The sequence below is a fragment of the Ambystoma mexicanum genome, chromosome 1q, assembly GCF_040938575.1.
Source record: "Ambystoma mexicanum isolate Mex_15411 chromosome 1q, UKY_AmexF1_1, whole genome shotgun sequence".
NCBI lineage: Eukaryota > Metazoa > Chordata > Amphibia > Caudata > Ambystomatidae > Ambystoma > Ambystoma mexicanum.
In genome coordinates this window covers 1,256,591,300-1,256,617,366 of record NC_090922.1, presented here as the reverse complement: position 1 = coordinate 1,256,617,366, position 26,067 = coordinate 1,256,591,300, and the positions used below count along the sequence as shown (strand labels likewise).

At 47.0% G+C, this 26,067-nt stretch overlaps 1 protein-coding gene across 1 annotated transcript in view; it reads left to right on the top strand.

Annotated features, from left to right (window-relative positions):
- The window catches only part of HOOK1 (hook microtubule tethering protein 1), a 1,744,708-nt gene that overhangs the window by 1,395,198 nt on the left and 323,443 nt on the right, over positions 1-26,067 (top strand). The window contains exon 17 of the mRNA XM_069642072.1: positions 4,620-4,654. Within this exon, the coding sequence (XP_069498173.1) occupies positions 4,620-4,654 (35 nt within the window). The remainder of the gene's footprint in view (positions 1-4,619; positions 4,655-26,067) is intronic.

Below are 26,067 nucleotides of genomic sequence, written 5' to 3'. Positions count from 1 at the left end.
GTCATGCCAACCACAAGATTTGGCAAGCTTGACCCCAGACCACCCCTGTGGCGGAGACCTGTACAACTATTTATATATGGCTGTAAAAAGCCCCTCCCAGTTGTGGGATACTTCAAGACTGCTCTCACACATCATGAGAAGAGCTGCAAGACTCGCATCTACGTTGTGGATGCAGGAATTGAAACACTGCTCAGTGGCCCAACGGCAGAGCAGCTAGAACTCATACAGTTCAACTTCGCTATCCAGCCAAAGGAAATCAGTCACCTACTAGCGAAGCACAGAAAGCTATTCAAAGGCATTAGATGCCTCAAGGGGAGGACAGTAAAGCTCCACATCGACCCCACAGTAGAACAGAGAGCGGTACGATATCGAAGGCTCCTGTTCCACATGAGGGCGGCAGTAGAGGCTGAACTGGAAAATCTCAAAGACCTCCGGATTTTTGAGAAGACAACTGGGCCCACCCCCTCGGTATCCCCCATGGTAGTAACGGCAAAACCGAAGCAGCCCCAGGCGGTGCGCATATGCATCGACATGCGCCTGCCAAACAAGGCAATAGGGAGAGAAAGACACATAACACCGACTGTGGACGAGCTGATCGTCGACCTGACAGGCGGCACGGTCTTCAGCAAGTTGAACCTACGGTCAGGCTACCATCAAATCCGCCGGGCAGAAGAATTAAGATATATCACAACATTTTCCTCACACCTCGGGCTGAGGAGATACCGCCGACTCAACTTTGGAATCTCGTCGGCCGCCAAAGTGTTCCAGCACGAAATACGGAAAGTGCTGCAAGACCTCCCCGGGGTCACAAATGTCAGCGATGACAACCTGGTCTACGGCAAGACCGAAAAAGAACACACCAGCAGACTACCAGCCGCCCTACAACGTCTCGAAGACTTTGGGCACACACTGCATGAAGAAAAGTGTGAATTTGGAAAATCCACACTGAGCTTCTTTGGTTATGTCTTTAACGAAAAGGGAGTGTCACCAGATTCAGGAAAAGTTGAAGACATCAAAAATGCACCAGCCCCGACCACAGCGACAGAGGTCTGAAGCTTCCTAGGTATGGCGACATACTGCAGACGCTTCATCCCGGACCTGGCCACAATCGCCACCCCTCTGCGGGAGCTCACGAAGACAAGGACGACCTGATAGTGGGGGGCAGCCCAGGAAGAGGCATTCCGGAAGATCAAAGACTCACTGTCCGGTGATGCCACCATGGCGTTCCTTGACACAGAACGCAAGACAGAGCTACTGGTGGATGCCAGCCCTGTGGGCCTCTGGGCTGTCCTCACGCAAACAGACCGTGACGGAACAGTCGTGCCCATCGCATTCGCAAGCAGGGCGCTCACCCCAATGGAATGAAACTATGCACATATCGAGAAAGAAGCACTAGCCATCATCTGGGGATGTAAGCACTTTCACATGTACATCCTAGGGCACCCGATGAAGGTATTGACGGACCTTTAGTCCCGATATTTAAAGGGTCAGCACTGCACCCCCTGGCCAGGATTGAGTGCTGGATGCTTCAACTGTAACAATTCGACCTTGAGGTACACTACCGGGCCGGAGCTCACAACTGGCAGACTTTCTGTTGCGACACCCCGACCTGCCACCGCAACAGAAAGAGAAGCAGCCAAAGAAACAGAAGAACACGTATGCCAAGTAATAGCCTGTGCCAAGCCCAAAACTATGAAATGCAATGAAATCATAGAAGAGACAAGCAAAGACCCCTGCCTACAAATGACCTAGAAGGCGATCTTAACCGGCGAGTGGAAGACTTTCCTCACTGTTGTTGACTAGAAGGCACCTCAAGCGCAGGGGATATACAAGCCCTATTCGGGATACGCCATGAACTATCGGTGTCACTCGAAGGCCTCATCCTCAAAGGCTATTGCATAGTAATGCCCACCAACCTCCATGAAAGGGCCCTTTGACTGGCGCATGAAGGCCACCAGGGAATTGTGAAGATGCAGGCCTTCCTTAAATTGCGTATGTGGATGTCTCAAATCCAGCAGAAGGTCATCACACTCGTCGACACCTGCACAGCATGTCTAGCTATCCGCCGGCTAGGACCACCCGAGCCCATGGCCTGTCCCCCAAGAAGCAAACGCTGCTGGGACGCAATCAGCGTCGATTTCTGTACTATTGTCAACGAAGCATACCTCCTGGTCGCCAATGACGAGTACACCAGATATCCAGAAGTTGAACCAGTTACCTCGACAGATGCAGCCTCAGTCACCACTGCATTAGAGAAAATGTTTGCAGTCCATGGAATCCCATCATTGATAAGAAGCAACAGTGGCCCACCATTCACAAGCAAGGAATTCAAGCGTTTCATCGAGGACATGGGAAACCGCCACCACCACATCACACCAAACTGACCCCAGGAAAATGGTGACGCGGAGAGGTTCATGGCGTCGATCAAGAAATCTGTAAGGATTGCAAAAGATGGCTGCCCGAACTATACAGGTTTCTCCGGTCGTACCGGCAAACCCCTCATTCAGCCACTCAAGTCAGCCCGCAGCCTTAATGTTTGGGGTGCCCATTCAAGCGGGACTGCCCCTCCACCACTCGTGGCAACCCCACAAGTGGACCTGGAACAGGTAGAACGCCAAAGACGAGAACACAACGCGAAAGAAGACAGAGTGATGAGAGCCACACCCAATGGCCTCCAAGTAGGGGACATGGCATTAGTGAAGAACAGAGCGCCAAGGGGAAAGATGGCCCTCCCATACGAGTCTCTTACCTGGACAATCACCCACCGAGAACACGTGCTGGCTACGGCTGTGATGGGGACCCGAAACGTGTCACACTTCAAGCAAACACCACCCACCGTATGGGAGGAATCCTGAGAGAGCCAAGACCCAGCAGAGACCCGCTCCCCAGCGACCACGGGAACGCCACCAGCGAAGGGACAAAAAGACAGACAAACCCCAGAACACCCGATGTCAGAAATTGGTGACAGGAGTCCGCTTAAGCCCATCACCCCACACCGGGAGCGAGGGGAACATTACTCCCTCCGGAGGCGACTAGTAACCTCCACTCGACTCCATGGGTACATTCTGAATGGCATCTATAAATGTGCGTGAGATCGAACGCATAGGACGGATGAGCCAGAGGCCACCCAAAGACACCACTGTAACAGGAGAAATGTTCACATGTTTGTCTCAGTTGTTGGTTTGTTTGTTCATCTCAAGTTGGAGAGGGATGTGATGTCCACGTGGTACGCACCACATGGACATGTAAATAAAGACGAGTGAGAAAGCCTGCGAAAGGCAGTCTATGCTCTGACACCAGAGCAACAGTGTCTGTGTCCTCTTTGTGCACCTTCCTGCTGCGCGCCCCGCCTTCACGGCCCAGCCCAGCCTCTGAGCACAGATGCCTGGGCGCACACATCTCAAGTATCATTAACCCTTTGCTACCACTGTATTTACGCTGGAGCAACACTACCATCAGTTGGCATAAACAAATATTTAAATTATTCTACTGTTCACAGAGAGAGTGAACACCAATCTGGCAGTGGCAGTCTGTACATATCAAAACAATCAGAAAATTGAGAGTTCGCCCAATACAAAAAGCTTGGAAAGGTTTGCCCCCACAATTATAATCTGTGACTTGACCCTTACCACCTGGGTATCTGTTCAGCTGCCATCCTAAATATAAAGACTAATGAAGAATTAAAAAAACAAATATGCAACCTCTTATATAAGAGTAAAACAGAAAAATGTGGATTAACGCGTAGAGGTCTGTGCGCTGGTGTTCACTGATTATGTTTAATAATTCATTTAAAATTAAGGACTTGGAAGTGTAAGCTGCATTACCACCTGCGCCAACCAGTCCACCCTGGGTGGTACTGAAAATCGTATACAAAAAAGGGGGTTGAGGTGGAGATGCGCTAAACACTATGTAAATAAGGGTCACTAGTAGTACAGTTGATGCTTTAATTGTAGCTGGAACAGCCGACACGTGTTTCGACACGCAGGTCGTTTTCAAGGCACGAGCAAATCAAATATATCGAAAAAGTCAATGATGGGTAATCCCATAAAGAGCAGGACGTTGTAAGTATCACGCTGATGTCACATTCAGAAAATGTGTCCGTGCCGTAATGGCCGTAACCAATATATAGCTCGCTAGATCGAGCGTTCAGTTACAGAGGAAATCCCCGAAGCAGCCGTAATGGTTACTGCCATTACGGCACGGACACATTTTCTGAATGTGACATCAGCGTGATACTTACAACGTCCTGCTCTTTATGGGATTACCCATCATTGACTTTTTCGATATATTTGATTTGCTCGTGCCTTGAAAACGACCTGCGTGTCGAAACACGTGTCGGCTGTTCCAGCTACAATTAAAGCATCAACTGTACTACTAGTGTCCCTTATTTACATAGTGTTTAGCGCATCTCCACCTCAACCCCCTTTTTTGTATACTCTTATATAAGAGACTTCGGTACATTCATTTGGGACTATATTTGTGTTTCCAGAAAGATAAATGTTTTACTTTCATGTAATCTAAAGTTCAATATATGTTTTTGGTTAAAAACTGAATTCACGTTGCATTCTGTGATTAAATATTTGAATTTTAGGTGAGTAATCAGTGTGTTTGTTTTTCAGTCTACATTGCTGAAGAAGAAGATATCTGCACACATGTGAGTACAACCTGCAATGCATTACACTTTGTAGCAGTCTGTGAAAAATTCTCAGGTCAAATGTGCATTTTTCATGTCATTGATATGCAGTGAGAAGTATTGCTTAATTAATAGTGTTTTGATATAAGGGCATGGGTACATGTTGTTCTACTGTGAGGCCCTGTCATCATTATTTATTGTGTCTTATAATTTTAGCTGGTTTGCTCAGTGAAGTTTTTAACTTCCCATCAACAACAACATTATGTAATATGGCCAGAAATATTGCTTAGATCATATATTGTCTTTACTTGTTTGATTGCTGATACCCCTATAAGAAGGCACATGGAGCATAATGTTCCCTTGTTGTGATGTCAAACCAGTGACCATGCATTTAGAATAGATGTCCCAACTGCTGCAATGAACAACTTTCTTCAGTGCACACCTTGGACCATAATCACTATCACTTGAACTGAATGCCACAGCCTGCATATAAAAAAAACTCCCCAGTAGTAAAACCATGAGTACCTAATTGTTGCACTAGTTTGCAGCATCAGTATCAAAACATCAATTGTTTCTGTCCACCTTCCACTTTCTGTTGTCCCCATTCTTTGCCTCCCAAAGCTGCAACGATGGAATGTGGAAAACCTCAAGGCAGTGTTTTTATTTTTCTAAGGTAGGCATACCCACAAAAGGTGCCGCATGGACCACGTTACGCCCACCGAGCAGTTTCTTGGCATCCAGTGCATTGTTAAGCTGAGTGCAAACCCTGTTCTTGAAGCCATGTTTACCATCTGCGTTTGCTCTGCAGTAACTTTCTGCTGACACGCTAGGGAAGAAAGACCTGTTACCACCCCTGGTGCATCTGCATGGCGACACTAACACAGTGCGCCTCAGAAGACAAGGCAACCTAAAGAAGAAAAGCGTGGATCCTGTACAGCAACCTCTGTCATTGTATCTGTGAGCCACGATAAAGATACATAGGTCATCATGTGTGCAGGTCGTTGTGTGTGGATGCCGAAGGGATGGTTGTGTTCAATGCCCGGGTCTTTAGTGGTGACTATACTTGTGATATAGCATGATATGGGGGAAGCCCCCGGCACAGAAGGCAGAACAGATGAAATGCATTATTGGCTGATTGGCATAGGCCTTTTAAACAGTACTTGGAATATGATTAAAGGGAGGCAAGCATGAGATGAGATGCCATGCACTATTTGTTTCCTGGGGCTGGGCCTTCCTTGAGACTACAATAGCATCTATATCACTGTTCATTCTTTCACGCCTAAGTCCCCCTTTGCTGATTCGCATGGCCAGCCTTTTCTCCACCCTTATCATTCCCACATAACTGTGCTACTTATCCTCCCCAACAGGCCTATATATACCCACAGACCAGGCCCTACTAGGAGTCCCTTATTATGGCTGCATCACTGCCTGCCTGATTTTCCATGATAAAATGAGCTACTTGAAGTAATAGGGTAACAGGGATATTACACAACAATATATCTGAACTAGGAAAACATAAAGCAAGAACAGGACTAAGTACAACGTACACTAAAGAAGCACACTGGTGATTGAGAGTCGCCAAAATTGAATTGTATACACATCTGGTTATGCTATTCATTAGTTAATATCTGAAAGTGTCTCCAAATCCAAGTTAAAAGTTGAAGTCAGACTGCCCTGTCAGTGCTTATTGTCAAAGATGGCTTCAATAATACACCACCTCACATAGTCAGTTCAAGAGTTTTTATTTTTGGTTCAGGTGTGGGGCTAATGTCTCTCTCTCTCTCTCTCTCTCTCTCTCTGTCTCTCTGTCTCTGACTCTCTCTCTTTCTCTCTCATTCTCTCTCTCCCTCTCTCTCTCTCTCTCTCTCTCTGTCACTCTCTGTCTCTCTCTCTCTCTCTCCCTCTCCCTCTCTTTCTCTCTAACCTACAAAGTGGCAATACCACTGCACCCCAGGCTGGTACTAGAGATTGGTAACCCCTACTGTCTAAAGAGCTACCTGACTGTTGTTGGTGGCTTGAAGGTTAAAGCATTTTCTATCTAAGCTTCCACAGTAAACAATTTATAAGTTCTTATTCATTGGTTTTCCCCACAGGAATAATTTGTGCCTTTCAGATAGCTGGGATTTCACCCGCCCTGTTCCCTCCGCGCCCTGTTATTCCACTCTCTGATCTTATCTATCCCTCACACTATTCTCCTCCTACTCCCCTTCTTTCTACTTCTCCCCCATCTCCACTCACTGTCTATTACTCTCTTTCTGTTCTCCCTCAGATGGTCCTCTCTCATCTCCCTCTTTTTACTTCCTCTCTGATGTTCCTACCACCAAGGTCTACCTCCCTCTCCAGGCTACTACTCTCTCGTATCCACACTACTACTATACCCTCTTGTGTTTACTACTTTTGCCTTACCTCACAACTAATCTCCCTTCTCCTTAGAACTTCTCTCCTCTCGCCTCACTACTATTCTCCCCTCTCCATGCCACCACTTGTCGCCCTTATCCACTCTACTACTATCGCCCTCTTCACAGTACTCCCTTCTCACCATTCCCTCACACTCACTCTCCCATTTACCTTCTCTCATACCACTCCACTCATACACGCACATTCACTTCCATTACCACTTCCTCTCACAAACCTTTCTCCAGCATGGGGTCTTTCATGGACTCACATGCTCATGAATAGTTCCCATCGTCAGGCTGGAAATCCTCAGTAAATTCAAAGCAGCGTAACTTTAAACTAAAAACTGTTTGTCTCCTCCATAGCCAATCAATGTTACTTTGGGTCATACTGCCCCAGCCAATGACACTCATCATCCTTAGCTCCACCCCTGGTGTCCATCTTCATATTTTTACCGCACGTTTCTCATGTTGCGAGTCCTTGTTTTCGCTCCTCGAAATCTGTTAGTTTTTTCACTCTGTGTCCATCAGATGTTGGTGGCATGGATCGAAGAAGGGAAGGCCTCCGATACAGCCTCAGGGCGTAGTCATGCCTCTCTATGGCTGGCAGGTCAAGATAACGTTCTCCCTCTAGTAAAAAGAGGTTGAGATCCTTTGAGGATGTTTTTGTAGAGAAGATCCAAAAGAAGGCAAGATCACACGCTCCATCATCTTCCTCAGCAGCGATTGTCGCAGCTGCAGGACCCAGTTCAGGGAGAGGCCAGTCACCGGCTATGTCGACGGTTAGCCTACCGGAAGGAGTCCTGCCTCCATCTGCGAGAAAGTAGCTAACGTCAGCAGGAAAACACAGCTGTTCTTCGAAGGGCAGGTAATGTAAGTGCCCGTCACCGGCTCCACCATTGTCGACGCCGTAGTCAACACAAGCCTCGTCGATGACTTTATCCACTAAGACCGTTCGCCCTTCGACGAACGCCCCGTCGACGAGTACTGCTTATCCTTCTACGGCTGCAACACCAAAGGGCTCGTCCACGACCGTCACCTTTACCACTGCGCCTATCACTATGTCCAGGGTTTTCCTACCACCTAGACCTCTGTCAGCGGTTCGGAGGGCAGTCCCGTCAACAAAGGCATCTGCTCCTCCTCTGCAGGCTCCAATCATCGCCTCGTTCTCCAAGGACTCTGGTTTAGTGAGAGACATGCCTCCAGTTCCAGACTTCCTGCCTGGCACACCAAGGCTGCACCACAACTACTCTGGTACCTCTGGGATCACCCCGAAAGTCTCCAGCTATCTACACCAGTTTCTGAAGAAGACCTGCAAGAGGATTTCTTCTCCAATCAGGAAGCGGGCCAAAGAGAACCAGGGGTCACCAGTCCGTGGGTTGTCCTCGCTGTTTAGCCCTCTAGGGGCTCAGGCCCGGCTCTTGCACCTGTTGCACCTGCCCCAACACTGAGGGACATGTCCTTGGACATACTGAACACCTTACACTGGTGGCTGAAATCCAGTAGTGTCTGCCCGCTGCTCCCTCCCCGATCCAACCAGGGTGCCTTGCGAGACCCCCGAGGCCTCAGCCAACACCTCCTCATAAGGCCCCTGTCACCCCTCTACCTTTGCCTGTGGCACTGTCTTTGGTGGTGGAGGAAGCGGCTTCAACGGGCACTGACAAAAGACAGGTACTCATACAGATCTGATTGATGCCTACATACCTGCAGATGAGGAACCTCCGATGCCGATGCACCTGCTTGGACCTCTCCCCTGGACGAGATTGGCTCTTTCCACTTTCTGATATCCAAGGCAGCCAAACTCTTCAACCTGGTGCTGGAAGAGAAGATAAAGGAGGGTTTCCTTTTCGAACGACCATCGTCTCGGTTCCGTTGTTGGATAACATATGGCAGTACGGCTTAGCAGGAGTGGTATTAGGAGCCTTCATGACTGTTAAGTGTGGTCGGTTGGAAAAGAAGTACTGAGTTCCGGATTAGGCCCCTAGGTGCCTGAGGTCCCAGCCTGTCAGTCTAGAAATACGGATACCTCTACTTTGAGACCGCAAATGCATTTTGGTGGCCGTGGACCAACCGCCTCATGCACGATACGACAGAATATAGGTTTTCGAGTTTGCCAATGAACGGCCATTTTGATGTAGCAAGAATCGCCATTTTGTTTTCTAACCATTGCTCATTGCTTTCTGTTCCTATTGCTTCGCAGTATATTTTCCGCTTACACTGCTCGACTGTGGAACATTGTTGTCTGTATGTAAAAAGGACAAGGCTGCAGGGCCGTGAGGATAACAAGAGGTCGCTGAAACACAAACATAGGCAGCGCCAGGAAGAATGCCCGGCTTCCTTCCGAATGTAGCCTTGAAGCAGAGCTGCAGGTCATTTAATCATTTCACAGCTGCCAGCCAGTCTCGTTATATGGTAGAATATGTTAGAACAGCATAATTCAAGCCTTTAGCGGTATTATTCTAACGGCCCCCCTTTGCTGAGCCCGCTAGAGCATGTCGGCTCCCAGGACGCGAATAGCACCTGATAGATAGCAAGGTCTGGAATGCAACTCCCCCCGTATGTAGTTCACTTCCAAGAACAGAAGCACCATGTTCTATTCAATAACCAAAAGATGCCTTCGCACTCACAAATTGCAAATTGTTACTAGAATAGATGTTGGAAGGTGTCATAGTGGTCGGAGATGTCCATCATCACACCAAGTTCAAAGAAAGCCAATAAAGGGGGGGTGTTAAACATGTCATAGCTGATTGTTTGATATGCATTTTGTATATATGTAACTGATGTACGTAATTCGCTCTCTTGCGTCCCTCGAGGTCTAGAGATACACGTCGCGGGGCGTGAGACCGAGTTGGCCAACTGAGACTTTTGCTTTGCAATAAAACCCTAGCTTTGGGAATACAACCTCGTGTCTAGCGTCTCTATCGTGTGTGGTGACCCGCCTTGTTTCCATAGACGTCAGAGTCCCCCAGGTGTCCCTTTCAAGATGGCGCCCGAATAAGGACCCTCCCCCACTTATTCCTTCGCGTAACGTTGTAATTTAGAAAGGCAGATACATGCGAGGACGGGACGATCGAGCCGGGATCAAGAGGTGTTCGGGGCGCCCTGTAAAAGTGATCAGAGACTCCTTTGCAGATCTGCACACATCTGATCCCTGATCGACGTGCCTGGCTAGAGAACAAGGAGGCAAGGGTCCCGAAACGAGGCAGAAGCCAAGAAACGCAGACACGACGTCCTTTGGTGCGTCAGTATACAGACGACTTGATTTATCAGGTGAGTCATTCCCCGATTCAAAGCATCTTGTTATTGGTTGAGAGTTGACTTTGCAAAATCAAACGCCCTAGGTAAGGTTGATTAACTAGGGGGAAGGTTGAAACATGCCTGGGGTATTGTCCACCCTAGCTGGGTTTTTCCGCTGTGGTAGACAATCTATGGAAGATGGCCAAATTGTACCACCTGGGGGAACGCCGGCGTATGAGATGTATGTGAAGTATGGAGTGGGTGCGATAATATTCTGTGAGACTTGGCATAGGCAAACCAGAAAGCAACAAGACCATCAGTGGCCGATTAATGGTAGTTTTGAGATGGCGAGGATAGATAACTTGGAAAGGGTGTTAATAAGAAAGAAAGCGGGTCCTGCAGCATTTGAGACTATTAAAGACTGGAGAAAGGAAGCAATGCTCCGATTTAAAAGCAGAGAAAAGCATGCGCACACGCATAAATCAAAAGGTGAGGTAGCGGAAGAAAAAGAAGAGGAGGAGTGGACTGAGAGTCTAAGAAGGGCAGGCAGGCGTGACCATTTGAATAAAGAAAAGATATACCCACTGCGAGAATTACACATAGCAGATGAATTGATAGAAAATATATTGACCCATACAAAACAAGGACCATGATCAGAAGTAAGACCAGACACGTCAGTAGCTATTGCCCAGACCCCGCCCGTAGCCCAAGCTCCCCCTCTGGTAGCTCAAGCCCTCCCACAGCCACAGACCGCGCACGTAACACTTCCTATTAGCCAACCAGGCCCACAACAGACACTCCCTGTTCCCATTGTCCCATCCGCACCTCCCGCCTTAGACACAGACTCGGTACCGTCCGTTCCTACCGGGGTTGAAGTTGAAACCGCGGGGGCAAGAGGCGGGACTGACCAAAGGGAGTGCACGAGGGTAACCCGCAGCGCAATCAGCAAAGAAAGGAAGGTGGAATTGCAGCAACAGGCAGACAAGTATATAGACGGGAATGATGGGATGGCAACATTGGCTTCGATATATGACTTTCGTAGAAGAAACGAAAGACAGGTAGTGTTGGAATGTATGGGTGAATATTTGGTGGAGAAATGGAAACAGCTAATTGGGAAATTACCACCGCAGCAATTGTTAGATTTGAATGCATTAGCACGCTGTAGGGAGAGGGAGGAAGAAGTGAGATAACATGTGTATAGACTTTTTGACCTTAAAGATGAATTAGATAATGACTATGCCGAAATGTTTCCTGCACCTGGGTACAGGAGTAGGGAAGTCGGGAGACCTGGGAAGGGGAAAAAAGGGGTCGCATAATAAACAGCAGCAGTTACCATCGCCGGGGCAGAAGGAGATGGTGAACGAATTATCGTTGCCGAAACAGGTGTGGGCAGACTTGAAGGAATGTCTAATTAGAACACAGGTATTAATGCAGCAAGTAGTAGGACATAATAGAGGGCGAGGGAACGCACAAGGAAGGAGTAGTTTGAATATGCATGGGGGAACAGTGGGGCCGAATCATTGTGCATATTGTAAAGAGGAAGGACATTGGCGAGCGCAATGCCCGCATCTACAGAATAGAAATGGGTCTGGTCAGAGGAGACAGCATAGAGGACACCCAGGAGCGAATGGACCAAATAGGAATAGTATGCAGCTGCATCATAATAACGGAGGTAATCAAAACCAAGGCCAAAACCAAAATGCCCCAAACCAGAGTCAGGGACAGCAAAATCAACAATATAGAAATCAGAGTGGGGGAAATAGAGGGAAGAGTGGAAATGTTTTCGATACACAGCCAAACACGTATTACAGTAATAGTAATGATTGCACATCGGACGATGTGTTATTTCCCCAATAGGACAGCCCAGGACAGGGGTCGGAACCAGTGTCTATTCCCGTGAATCAGAGAGGACCCTACGTAGAAATGTCGGTAATGAGGAGCACCGCTTTCTTGTAGATACAGGAGCACAGAAGTGTTCAATAGACCATCACTTGGTTCCGAATATACCACTATCAGGGCAAAAGAATATTTCCGTAGGGTTCGCAGGTACACCAGTCATAAACCCAGTGTCCAAACCAGTCCCAGTTACCATAGGACCATTTACCGAACATTGTCCTTTCCTTCTAACAGAAAATTGTGGAGAAAATTTGTTGGGATTAAATTTGTTGAAAAAACTAGGTTCTGTTATACATTGCACGGCAGACGGAGTGTTTCTAACGATATGGCCACACGATGCCCCTGTGTCAGAATTCATGTCAGAATTCATGTCCGAAGCCTTACCAGGGGAACTAAGTAAAGTACCAACCTGTATATGGGCAATGCATGACAATGATGTGGGATGTTTAAAGATAGAGCCAGTAAAGATTATTTTAAAAGAAGGTGTTACCCTACTGCGAATACCCCAATACAAAATTTCGGTTGAAGGTGACAAAGGATTGAAGAGTATTGTTACCGATTTGGTGAAATTAGGGGTAATAGAGGAAATCACAGGCAGTACATGCAACAGCCCGATTCTTCCGGTTTATAAAAAAGGAGGTAATGAGGTACGATACCGTTTCATAATTGATCGACGCGCATTGAATAAGGTAGTAGATCCGCAATTTCCTCTAGTGCCAGACGTCACTACAATATTGACAATGATACCTGTTTCAGCAGAATATTTTAGTGTAATAGATTTGAAAGACGCATTCTTTAGTATTCCAGTGGACAGGGACAGTAGATATTTGTTCACGTTCACATTAGGAGGACGATCATTTACATTTACGCGGATTCCGCAAGGTTATACGGAAAGTCCAAGTATTTACAGTAGAGCATTAAAAGAACAGGCTAGTCATGCTGGAATTACCGGTGTACTTTTGCAATACAAAGACGATTTATTGCTAGCTGCAGACACAGAGGAGATTTGTAAAGAAAGCACTGTATTACTACTGTCACATCTAGCGGCACATGGCCATAAAGCTAGTTTGAAGAAATTTCAGTATAATCGAAAGGAGGTGGCTTATTTGGGCTACCTACTTTCGAAAGGAGGGAGAAGACTAACGCCAGAACGCATAGAAAGTATTTCTTGTATGCCTATTCCAAAGACACAAAAAGGAGTCAGAGCCATAATAGGCATGGCTTCATATTGCCGACAATGGATTGGTAATTTTGCGTTAATTGTGAAACCATTAGTGAATTTAACTAGAAAAGATGCGGTTATGCCTTTGCAGTGGGATGAGGCATGTCAGAGAGCATTTGATGGATTGAAAACTGCATTATGCTCGGCTCCAGTTTTAGCTACGCCGAACTATGAGAAAATGTTTAGACTATTTGTTTGTGAAGGTGAAGGATGTGCATTGGCGGTTTTGACACAGGAACAAGGTGGAAGAAATAGGCTGTGCGGCTATTTTTCTTTTGCGCTGGACCCTGTAGCGCGCACTACCACGATGTTTGAGATCTGTCGCGGTGGCTGCTGCGTCAGTGAAACAAACGGAAGGGATGGTATTGGGGCACACTTTCATTCTGATGGTGCCACATGCCATAGACGTTCTATTAAATAGGACACAGACGCAACACCTCACCTCTGCTAGATTGACAATATATGAGATTATCTTGTTCGCGCCCCATATCCAAATTATGAGGTGTAGCGCCTTGAATCCTGCAGAATTAATGCCACTAACCATTAAAGAAATTGGGAAGAATGAATCACCCCCCCACGATTGCTTAATGGTCACTGAGGAAGAAACCAAGGGATAAGTGATTTAAGTGATATTCCACAGAAAGAGCCGGATGGAGAGTTATTTTGTGACGGCTCATGTTTTAAATTACCAGATGGCACGACAACTGCCGCATACGCTATCACTACCCTAGAGAGTGTTGTAGAAAGTAAAAGAATCCCCTATAATTCAGCACAAGCCGCGGAAATAGGGGCATTAACCAGAGCCTGCAAGATTTCTGAAAATTTGAATGTGAACATATATACTGATAGTCAGTATGCTTTTGGAGTGGTTCATAACTTTGGTCGACTCTGGGCTGAGAGAGGGTTTCTGACATCACATGGTGCCAGAATTCAACATGGCCCTTTGATTGTACGATTGCTGTCTGCACTCACGTTTCCAAAGCGCCTAGCAATAGTGAAATGCGAGGCACATAAAAAAGTAACATGCAAAATAGGAGAGGGAAATGCGTTTGCAGACAGAATTGCGAAACAAACTGCCACTACGGCCGATGAAATACAGGGATGGGCAGAGGGATCTGCTGAGTTGGATTTGGAGGGTTGTTGGGTGGACAAGGGAACTAGAAACTGGATGTTGCCAAATTTGTATGTGACTGCAATGGTCACAATGGCCCACAGCCCTATGCACATCTGTGCCAAGAAAATTATACAGCACCTTTCTACAGTATGGCAGAATGTAAACATAAAAAAGAATGCAGAGAGGTTGGTGCAGAACTGTATCACGTGTTTACAACACAATGTAGGAAAGGGAACAGTGACTCCAACAGGCAGTTTCGGCCCGCCCTCCATGCCGTTTGAGGTAGTTCATTTTGATTTCATAGAGATGGAGAGGTGCCAAAACTTAAAATACGTCTTGGTGGTAATCTGTGCATTCAGTAAGTGGGTGGAGGCATATCCTTTGAAAGATTGCACAGCAATGAGTACGACAAAAGTAATGTTGAAGGAGTATTTTTCCAGATTTGGCTTGCCCCGGGTCCTATGGTCTGATAATGGACCGCATTTTGTGGGTGCACTGGTATTACAGATATGTGCTGGTCTCCAGATTGATAAGAGATTCCATAGTTCAAGGCATCCGAGTTCTGCCGGTCTTGTGGAGAGGCACAACGGGATTCTTAAATCAAAGATTAGCAAGATTTGTGCGGGAAGCAAGTTGAGTTGGGTGGATGCATTACCAATAGCACTATTATGCATGCGTATGTCTGTACAGGCTAAAGCTGGGCTCTCCCCGTACGAAATCGTAATGGGGAGACCGGCAAATGTTTGGTGCGCACCTCAGCCAAAACGACTTAGTGAGATAGAACATCCTGTGCTTAGTACTTATTGTGGCCTTTTAATGCAGAAATTGCGTTTGATTCATCAGCAGGTGTAGGAGGCATTACCAGTAAGGTACACCGGTCCGGGGCACGCGCTGGAGCCAGGAGACTGGGTGCTGCTAAAAAACTTTGAAAGAAAGTCATCATTAGCACCCAGGTGGGTACTTTTGGCGACGCAGACGGCAATACGGGTGGATGGAAGGAAGTCGTGGATCCATGCCACCCATGCCAAAAAGATTCCAACTGCACTGAAAGTCTTGCCTGACACTGATGACCGGAAAGAGACAGCGGTCCCAGAAACGAAAGAAACTGTTGCCAGTGAGCAGCCACCTAATCTGCCAAAACGAGAAGTGAAACTCGAAACAAAGCCTGAGACGATTGCCAAAAAGGGGGAAGGGCAAAGAGTGCCCCATCGTTGTCCAGCAGTATCAACATCACTGCTGACCGACGTGAAATCTGCCTTGCAGATACCAGCAAAACCAAATCGTGTACCCCTTTGGCACCCACCAGCACTTGCCAGCACGCCAAAAAACGGATCTGCATCATTGGCGTGGCGCACACCAGCACCTGCAGTAGCGCCACAGGCTGACTTCAAGCCTGAATCTGAAAGTGCAACGGCACTGTTCACGGATCATACGATACCAGGAGCAAGGCGATACAACCTGCGGCCCCGGAAGACAAAGTGATCCACATTTTTTTTTTTTTTGGTGTTTATGTCAACCTCTGGTTCAGCTCATGGACGGAGAAGGAACCAGGGGTGTAGAGGAGAGAAGCGTGAGAATTGTGCAAATCGGACAATTCAAGACTCGCGGCTCCTCGGTACGATCATAAAAAGTACATGTGTCCGGAACCAGAGCGGACAAGCTGGGCGCACATGGTACTGTGGCAAGTGAGATAATTGATTAACAGTACATGTGTCCGGAACCAGAGCGGACGAGCTGGGCGCACATGATACTGAGGCGAAAACTGATCAAAGGTCCTCTGAGCAGTATAAGAAGGGACAAGTGATCTCGCCTAAAAACGAATAATCTAATCCAGTCTAAAAAGGACAGGCAAAACTGAACTGTGAGAATTCCATTGAACTTATAGACATCAGAGCAAGCGCGACGAAGAGAGATATCCACAACTAACTGTGATAAGGAAGAAGAAGGACGACGAGAAACATGCCGGGACCGGTTCCAGCCTCCTCCTGCACCACCACCGCTGAGAATGAGTCAGTTATAAAGACTATAGCGCATGGTAAAACAAATTGTATGCTGGCACTAACGATAATAATGTGCTTTATGAGCGTGATAGCACCAATATCGACAGCCCTAATATTATGGTGGGTAGAAACAATACACCCATTAGAAATGTTTTTACCAATAAGTAATATATCCACTACTGAAAGCCCGGTTCAGGTGATCACTTATAACCTACCCTCAATGGAAGAAAAACACAGGGAAGGTTTTGGAAATAATACCTTACTGCTGATAATGAACATGACACATGCAATCGTAAAGAAAACAAACTGCTGGGTATGTGCCCATTTACCACAGCATACCGGAAAAAGAATAGGGTGGTATGTGCAGCCATTACCATTAAGTTCTGCATGTAGTGCATCTTTAGGTGCAATGTTCTATGGGAAATGGAATAAGAATAATACGGGTCAATTGGACAGAACCAACATGAATGAGTTTGAGGAGATAATAATGAAGCCCGTGGGTTGTTCCATTTTCCATAAAGCACAAGTAATAGGCCCATAGCCCACGAGGAAAAGTACACGGAAGATAACACGACAAAATACACGAGATAGATTGTCCCTGCCAGAAAAAACATCTGTAATGACGTTTCGTGTAAGAACAGAAAGGGACAAAGATGCAATTCCCCCATCTTACACAGTGAATTATAGCCCAAGAACTGTCCCTTTTTGTCTAAAAAAGAAAGGCTCTTTTCCAGTCGGAACATATACTGGTTGTATGAATACAGTGGTACTAAAATGGGAAATAGAACCAGTATACGTAGGTGATCCAGTTTATTTTATATGTGGAGAGAAAGCATACCCTTGGTTGCCCAGAAACTGGGGAGGTACATGTTACCTAGGGCTACTGTTCCCAGGAGTATTCCTCTTAGAAACAGCAGCCATGGCCAGATTATCCAGAACTAGAGTCAAAAGGACTGACAAAGGTGTTTTAATAGCAACTGATGTAGCGAAATCATTCATTCCATTCTTAGGACAGATAGTGAACTCCTATAATATAAGGCAACTGTCCAGAATCCTAAAGAATACAATGAACACAACAACAGATATATTATTTAACATGACGTTGGAAGAAAGAGGAATAAGGTTAATGACGCTGCAAAATAGAATGGCTCTCGATGTAATCCTGGTTGATCGTGGGGGAATTTGCAAAATAGTGGGATCAGCATGTTGCGTTTATGTAGATGACTATTCCCCCACGATTTTTGAACCAATAAAGAAAATGCACGTTCTAAGCTCTGAACTCCCCACGGGAGAAGAGAGAGGGATAGGATCTTGGTTTTGGGGAATACTACGATCTTGGGGATGGAATTTGATCTCCATATTAGTAGTGGTGTTCGGAATATTCCTAACGTGCTGTTGTTGTATTCATTGTTTACCCATAGTTTGCGCAGAGGTAACTGAGGGATGTACGGAAGGATGCATGCATATGATAACAAAGAAAAAACAACCTCATGATCGAACTAGCCCAGACCCAAATGAGATGAGAGCAGTGAAAGAGTTGATGGCAATAGATATTGATGAAGACAATGATGTGCACGATAGCATGCAAGACTCAGACATAAGTACTTCAGATTCATCATCACTAGAGGAGGTTTCAATAAATAGATGAGACGTTTGGCATACGGCCAAAGGAGGGTTTGTCAGTCTAGAAATACGGATACCTCTACTTTGAGACCGCAAATGCATTTTGGTGGCCGTGGACCAACCGTCTCATGCACGATACGACAGAATATAGGTTTTCGAGTTTGCCAATGAACGGCCATTTTGATGTAGCAAGAATCGCCGTTTTGTTTTCTAACCATTGCTCATTGCTTTCTGTTCCTATTGCTTCGCAGTATATTTTCCACTTACACTGCTCGACTGTGGAACATTGTTGTCTGTATGTAAAAAGGACAAGGCCGCAGGGCCGTGAGGATAACAAGAGTTCGCTGAAACACAAACTTAGGCAGCGCCAGGAAGAATGCCCGGCTCCCTCCCGAATGTAGCCTTGAAGCAGAGCTGCAGGGCATTTAATCATTTCACAGCTGCCAGCCAGTCTCGTTATATGGTAGAATATGTTCGAATAATACCGCTAAAGGCTTGAATAATGCTGTTCTAACGGCCCCCCTTTGCTGAGCCCACTAGAGCATGTCGGCTCAGCCCACTGGTTGGCCCAGGGACACTTCCGAGAAGGTTTACTTGCAGGTTTTGTTGAGGGTGCCGAGAATAGTTGGTCCCACTATTCTAATGGGTCGAAGCGTCTTTGCAGACCTAGGACGACCAGATGCAGAGGGGTCCCACGGGACGACAGCGGGCTCAGGGTGCCAAACCTTCCAGCGGTTCACCAGCGGTTCCTTGACTCGGCTTCTTAGTTTCAGGATACTTGGATCCTATCCTTTGTTCAGTGAGAACTCCACAGATCGACATGGTATGGGTGTTTTCAGCCTCCTCTTATCCAAAGTTCCCTTCGCGCCAAAACGGAGAGGACCCAATGGGAGATCTGCTCACAAAGACACACTCCATACGTGGACCAGTCAAGGACCACGGTGGTCCCAGTCATTCACAGGACTCCAGACTCTCTGGAACCCAGGATGTGTATTGGGGACAGACACTCCAGCCCACATCCTGGAGGCACACACACAAGGCATGCAGAAGCCCACGAAAGCTTGGCGTTTTGCAGGAAACTGCATGTCCAAATAAGGACTGACCCGGGTCGACTCGACCAGGGGAAGGCAAAGGGGCAAGATGGCGAAAGGACAGGACAAAGAACCTTGTGGCATGGACATTTTGGAGCCAGGCCACCTATTCGTGCCAAACGCGATTAACATGGTTTCAATAGCAGGAAAGGGTTAAAATTATATGAAAAGATAAGCTGCCACCAGCCCTGTCCATGACACATCTGCACATCTCCTAAAAAGTCCTACGAGAGTATCTAGGATCTTTGTAATTGACTGAGACCCAAGTGCACTGTATTGTAATGTACATTGTGCACTTGTTACATGTTGCAGAAAAGTTGCAACATTGGCAAAGGACTAAGGGAAACAAAGTCTGCCAGCACTGACTGTCTTAAGGGCATGTCAGTTTCCTCATAACAAGTGAGCAAAAGCCCAGAGGAGTGCAGCTGAAGGCTGTGCTTCTCTGGCAAAGTCAGACTAAGGTGTATTAAACAGCAGCAAAAGGTTTGGGGGTATACAACTAGAGGGAAAATTACATATAAAATGAAATCTTTAATAACAATGGGCTATAGAGTGAACGAGTAGTTTTTAGTTTAAAGCTAAACTGCTTTGAATTTACAGAGGATTCCCGCCTTACGGGCGATATTCATGAGCATGTGAATCCGTGCAAGACCCATGCTGGAGAACAAGAGTTACAGATAAGTAACTTGTTCCATACCTCAACTTGCACTCTGCCTTCACACTCCTCTGCACTTCCATTCCCCACCTGTTGTTTTGGTCCACCTCTGCCTACTGTGACCTCACCCAAAAAAAACACAAGTTGCTGTCTCCCAGCTCTCCCTTTATATTGCCCTCCTTCCCATTGGTCATCGTTCAGCGCTGGTTCCCCGGGTAAGTCTTCCCCTATTCACCCTGCACGGGAGGTGGTACAAACAGATGATACAAAAGGGGATATAAGCCCTGCCCCCTTCCTGTGTGTGGATCTGCTGTGTTTCCACAATGGCTGCTTGCTTTGGTGAAATATGGAGCTTAATTCCCAGTTCGTGTGAGGGCCTCGCCGGCCTGTCAAAACGCTTATTTGAGTGGGGAGCTATTCTGTGACTTTCTCCCAACTAAGCGCAATGTTGTGTAATTCCCAATTCCTGTGCAGTCTTGAATGGCCATTCATTTCGCTTGGTTGACTGGGTTGTAGTTGTTCTGTCGCTCTCTCCCAGGTAAGCGATGTGTCCCTGGAGCGCCCGGTATATATGCAGTCCCCTGCCGCTACTATTTCGTGCAATGACTCTTCCTCACTAGATTGCCAACTGCTGTTTCTGTGGTTGCAGAGCAATTACTCTAAAATTGCTGGTAGCTATTTCCAGTCTCTCAGTCCCTCGTGGAAACTTTGGACCGGCTGATGGAAGTTCTTCTTTTTGCATGGGATGCTGGTAGATGTAGGTTTTCTGGAACAATCGAGAAGGACAAATCAGCATCATGCGAGAAAAGTATTGTGCGATTGTTAGTGGTACTGTAGGCAAGCAAACTGGAACTACAAGAAGGAATAGGAACTGGAGCCCTGCCAACTGCCACCTTCCCCCTCTGGGATTAGACAGGCTCTGGTTTCCACCCTGTTAGACCTCCCATTCTAGGCTGAGAGGGGTCCCAATTCATGTGATATGGTCAGCTCACTGACCATATCACATAAGGTATGAAGCTAATGTGAGGTTGAATTGAATTGATTGAATTGATTGTTTATTTATATAGCGCCTATACGCAATGTGTTTCAAAGCGCTTCAAGGCAAGGAGGGAACAAGGGAGAATACAGTGACATTCTTGCAAGTCCTTGATACATACAGAATGTGAAATTAACTATCGTAATCAGCCTGGCGACATTTCAGATAGTGCAAGAGCTTTTGACAATGAAAAGGAGGGAAGGGGGTGGGAAGGAGAATGAGACAGACAAGCGGCTACATTACTATGTCTGACGACAATTGAGGTAGTGCCGGAATTTAACAAGAGGTGGGGGGGAAGGGGTGCGGAGAGAAGGAGAAGAACAAAACAAGTGACTATTGTACTACGCTGATGACATTTCAGATAGTGCTGGAGGGGGAGAGGGAGTAGAAAACAAATGAGGGAGAGGGAGAGACAACCAAGCTGCTATCAAACAGGTTAGGAGAATATAGTGATAGTGCAAGAGCTTTTGACAATGCTACGGAGGGGAGGTGGTGGGAAGGAGAATGAGACAGACAAGCGGCTACATTACTATGCCTGTCGACAATTGAGGGAGGAATGGAATTTAACAAGAGGTGGGGGGAGTGGGAGTTGGGGTACAGGGAGAAGAAGAACAAAACACGCGACTATCGTACTAGGCTTGATGACATTCCAGATAGTGCTGGAGGTAGCGAGGGAGGAGAAAACAAATGGGAGGGAAGACAAACAAGCTTCTATCATATGGATCAGACGACATTTCGGATAGAGTAAGTGCTAAGGATACCGTGAAGGGAGGGGGGAGAGAGGGGACAGCAAGAAGAGGGATTCAAGTAAGCAGACATCTCAAGCAAACAAAAGGGTGGAGTTAGAGAACGGATAGAGACAAGGGTAGGCACGGGCAAATAAGATGATTGCACTAAGCTCGAAACATGAAAACACAGCTAAATTCAAGGTAGCTCAATGCATGAAAACACAGCTAAATTCAAGCTTAATGTATGAAAACTGGTACGCTCACCTGGCTCCCACAGGGGCATCGATCTGAACTGGACAGCTGCGGTCTCCACCAATGTGACGCGTAGTGCCGAGATGACGGACTGGACTGACCCACCTAGCTTCGTTTGCTTGGCCCGTAGGAATATTCTTCTGCAAATGGAGAAAGGGAATTAACCACCCGTGGAGTTGAGCGTTAAACCCCCCCCCCACTCCCGCTGTTCGCCCCACTGATCACCTTTGATGTCCCCTCTTATAGTATCACCTGATGATTTGGAAAGATGAGCTCTCCATCCTGCGTTGAGCGCAGGGGCGCGTAAATAACCAGTTGCTTCACTGGCTCACAGGAATTGGTGAGTTCCAGAACAATATTGACTCTGAGATTTCCGGCAAGACGCCGCAAGTATGTAGTTCGTAAGAGTTCAAATGCCTGACTTTCACTCTTGTCCGATTCCTTGCAGGTGCAGCTTGATCCTAGCGAAGAGTTCCTCGTGGCAACCGCTAATATTCAGGTAAGGATTTGTATTATCCAACACAGTTCGATAAAACAATGTCACTATGTAACCTTTTGTTTTCCCCCTTATTCAGGCGCTGAAAGAAAGTATGAAGTCTCGGGGAATAATGCCTCCGGCGGTAAAATCAGGTAAGTCTATTGTGGAGAGGAGGTTTCCCCTTGTTTGTCCCTTTGTTTCACCTTGCTGTCCTTTTGTTTCCCCTTAGGGGCCAGGGTTCGGCGAGGATGCAGTGGAAGCTGCGCTGACCCGTGAAGAGGAATAGTACCACCGGTGGTAAAATCAGGTAAGTCTATGGGGGGTAACTAATATTGCCTCTGTTTATTCCGTTGGCTCACCTTGCTGTTCTTGTCTTGCCCTTAGGTGCCGGAGTGCGGCGGGAACATGGAGAAGGATGCGGTGGAATGTGTAACGCTCACCTGAATCCCTCGGAGGCGCAGGTCTGGGCTGGGGGTTCTCGGAGTCTTCTAGGGTCACGCGCAGGCCTCGAATGCCACCCTGGAAAGGCCCTCTCCTCACTGAGATCTTGATCTGAAGGGTGAGGTGTCTGCAATTGTGAGAGCAAGGGGTTAATAGGATATATAAGCCTGACTGGGCAAGCTGACTCCCCTTCCTGGTACTCCCCACGTAGTTCGTAGGCTAAATGTGCTCACCTTATATAGGTGAAAGCGGAGCTCTCCATCCTGCGTCTGTGCAGGGGCGCCGAAGCCAGTTACTTCACTGGTTAATTGTCCAGCCTCTTGGTTGCAGAGGATGAAGATTTGGAGCTAGGCCGTCGTTAGCAGCACCAACGGCGGTTGCTTGAATGGAGAGCGATGGAAAGGCGAAGGTATTGCAGGCAAGTAAGTAAAAAATGTCAATTCGAAGTTTAAAGCACTTCTTAATGTCTCTTTTCCTTTTTCAGGTTGCAGAAGCAGCTGGGTAGAAAAATAGATGTCGAGGAATGCGCCGAGGAGTGAGAAAGATGAGAGCTGCCCAAAACACGTGCGTATGGATGGAGTTTTGTATTTCTTAATGATGTCCTTTTGTTTTGCAGATGCGAGTAGCAGCGTCGGCGGAGGCGAGAAGAATGCAGCGCAGGTAGGAAAAGTTTCACGATGGTTACTAACCAATGTCCTTGCTTCCACAGGGTGCCGAAAAATGGAGAGCTGCAGCCCGTGGCTTAAGATGCACCGATGGATTGGGTAAGTGCTGCGCTGGTTGTTATCTCGTGCAAACCTGGTGTTCTTTTCCCTTCTCAGATGCTGCAGAAGATGAAGATGGTATTTCAGAAGGTAAGATTACGGATTTCTCTTCTCTAGATGCAGAAGTTGAAGATTCTCTGGAGCTGACACGGTGAGCGTCTTGCTGCTATTGCAGAATAACGCGAAGCACGTTGCTCTGATCGGGCGTGGTTTAAATAGTCCTACTGGAGTGCTTAGGTGTCTCCTTCCACAGCAGCCTCGCCCAAGTAAGAAGTCCCAGCTTCCAGAATAGTTCCAGTATCCAGTCCCAGGGAGTGGTGCTGGCCACACCCAGAAGGTAAAGTAGTTCCAGCCATGGATGGATGAGGATTTCATCCTGCAGGGGAGTGAGCAGCATGGTCTGCAGCCGGTAGGTCCACCCAAGCACCATTCCTTACATCATGAGCCCGGCACGTCCTGTGCCGGGACTGGGTCCCCTTATGAGCCTGGCGCCACTGGCGCCAGGACAAGGTCCATAAGGCCCCTATGGGAGCCGATGGGTGCCTGAAAATAAAGTTGTGACCCAGCTTCCGAGGCAGTTGGGCTAAACCTGACTCCTTGGAGGCTGCGGTCATGACAGTACCCCCCCTCAAGGCCCCTCCCAAGCTTGTCTTTTCCGGAGGTTTTGGCTTGTTGGGAAAAGCCCGATGAAATTTTCGGACTAAACGAGGTGCATGTACGTATTCTGAGGGTTCCCAAGATCTCTCCTGGGGTCCATATCCCTTCCAATCAATCAGGTAGTATAGTTTTGATTTGGAAATTTTGGAGTCCAAGATGTCTCGAATTTCAAATTCGGATTCTCCGTCAGCTTGGATTGGCTCAGGAGGTTTAGTCAAACGGGTTCCGGGTTGCACAGGTTTCAGGAGAGAAACATGGAAGACAGGATGTATCTTCATTCGAGTAGGTAATTCTAGTTTGACAGCCACTGGGTTAATCACGGCCGTGATCAAGTAGGGTCCTAAATATCTTGGGTTGAAGGTGCGTGGCCCTTTTAAAGATAAATGTTTAGTGGACAGCCAGACTTGATCTCCTTTTTGATATTGAGGAGCCTCTTTTCGATGTTGGTCCGCTCCTTTTTTGTATGATTCTTTAGCTCGTTGAAGATGAGCTGTGGCTTCTCTAAATGCTTGAGTTATCGCCGAATGCAGATGGTCAACAGCAGGTGTTCCGAGAGCTTGAGGTGGGTCCAGATTTGAGGTTCGAGGATGACTTCCATACAGCAGGAAAAAAGGGGTTTTTCCTGTCCCAGAATGGATTGAATTATTGTAAGCGTATTCAGCAATCCAAAGGACATCCTTCCAAGTACCCTCGGATTGATGCAACATGCAGCGCAGATATTGTTCTAGAGTTTGGTTAGTTCTCTCAGTCTGCCCATCGGTTTGAGGATGATGGCTGGTGGAAAGCCGTACATCAATCTGTGCTAAACGACAACAACTCCGCCAAAAATGGGAAATGAATTGGCTCCCTCGGTCAGAGATTAGTACTGAAGGGAAACCGTGCAACCGGACAATGTTTTCAAGGAATTCTCGGGCTAGAATGGAAGCTGTAGGTAAACCCTTCAGTGGGATAAAATGAGCCATTTTTGAAAAAAGGTCCACAATCACTAGAATTGTGTTGTATCCGGAGCAAGGGGGTAAATCCGTGATAAAATCCATCGAGAGCGTGTGCCAAGGGCCTGGTGGAATGTCTATTGGACGTAATAATCCTGCTGGTTTTTCCTTCTGACTCTTGTTTTGTGCGCAGATACCACAAGAAGCCACAAACTCCTTAATATCTTTCCTCCAAGATGGCCACCAAAAATGCCTTTTAATTTTCTCTGAGGTTTTGGCAACTCCAGGATGTCCTTCCATTAGAGAATCATGGTAGCAGGTGATGACCTGTTTTTGTAAGTCAGCGCAGGGTAAGAATAGTCTTCCTTGGAAATACAATAGGTTCTGATCTATTGTAAAATCCTTCCCTTTCAATTGCCAATTCGATGAATCTTCGGGAGTTATGAGTTGATTGACCCTTGCTTTAATCTCTTCGAGGGATGAGGTGTTGATTACTCCTAGTATCTTTTGTTCAGGAATTATTGGCACCGGCTCCGGATTAGCTGTAAATTCGTCTACCCCTATCCGGGAAAGGGCGTCTGCTTTTCCGTTCCTAACGCCTGGTCGAAATGTGATTACATAATCGAATTCTGCGAAGAATAAAGCCCAGCGTAGTTGCCTCGAAGATTGAGCTTTAGCTGACTTCAGGTACTGGAGGTTACGGTGATCCGTGATTACAGTTACTGTGTGCCGGGCTCCCAAAAGATAATGCCGCCAGGCCTTAAAGGCGGACTTAATTGCCAAGAGTTCTTTGTCCGTGATTGTGTAGTTGATTTCAGGAGCCGAAAATCTGCGAGACCAAAAGGCTACAGGGTGTAACTGGTGCGTGTCGGGGTCTCTTTGTGACAGCACCGCCCCCATTGCAAGACTGGAAGC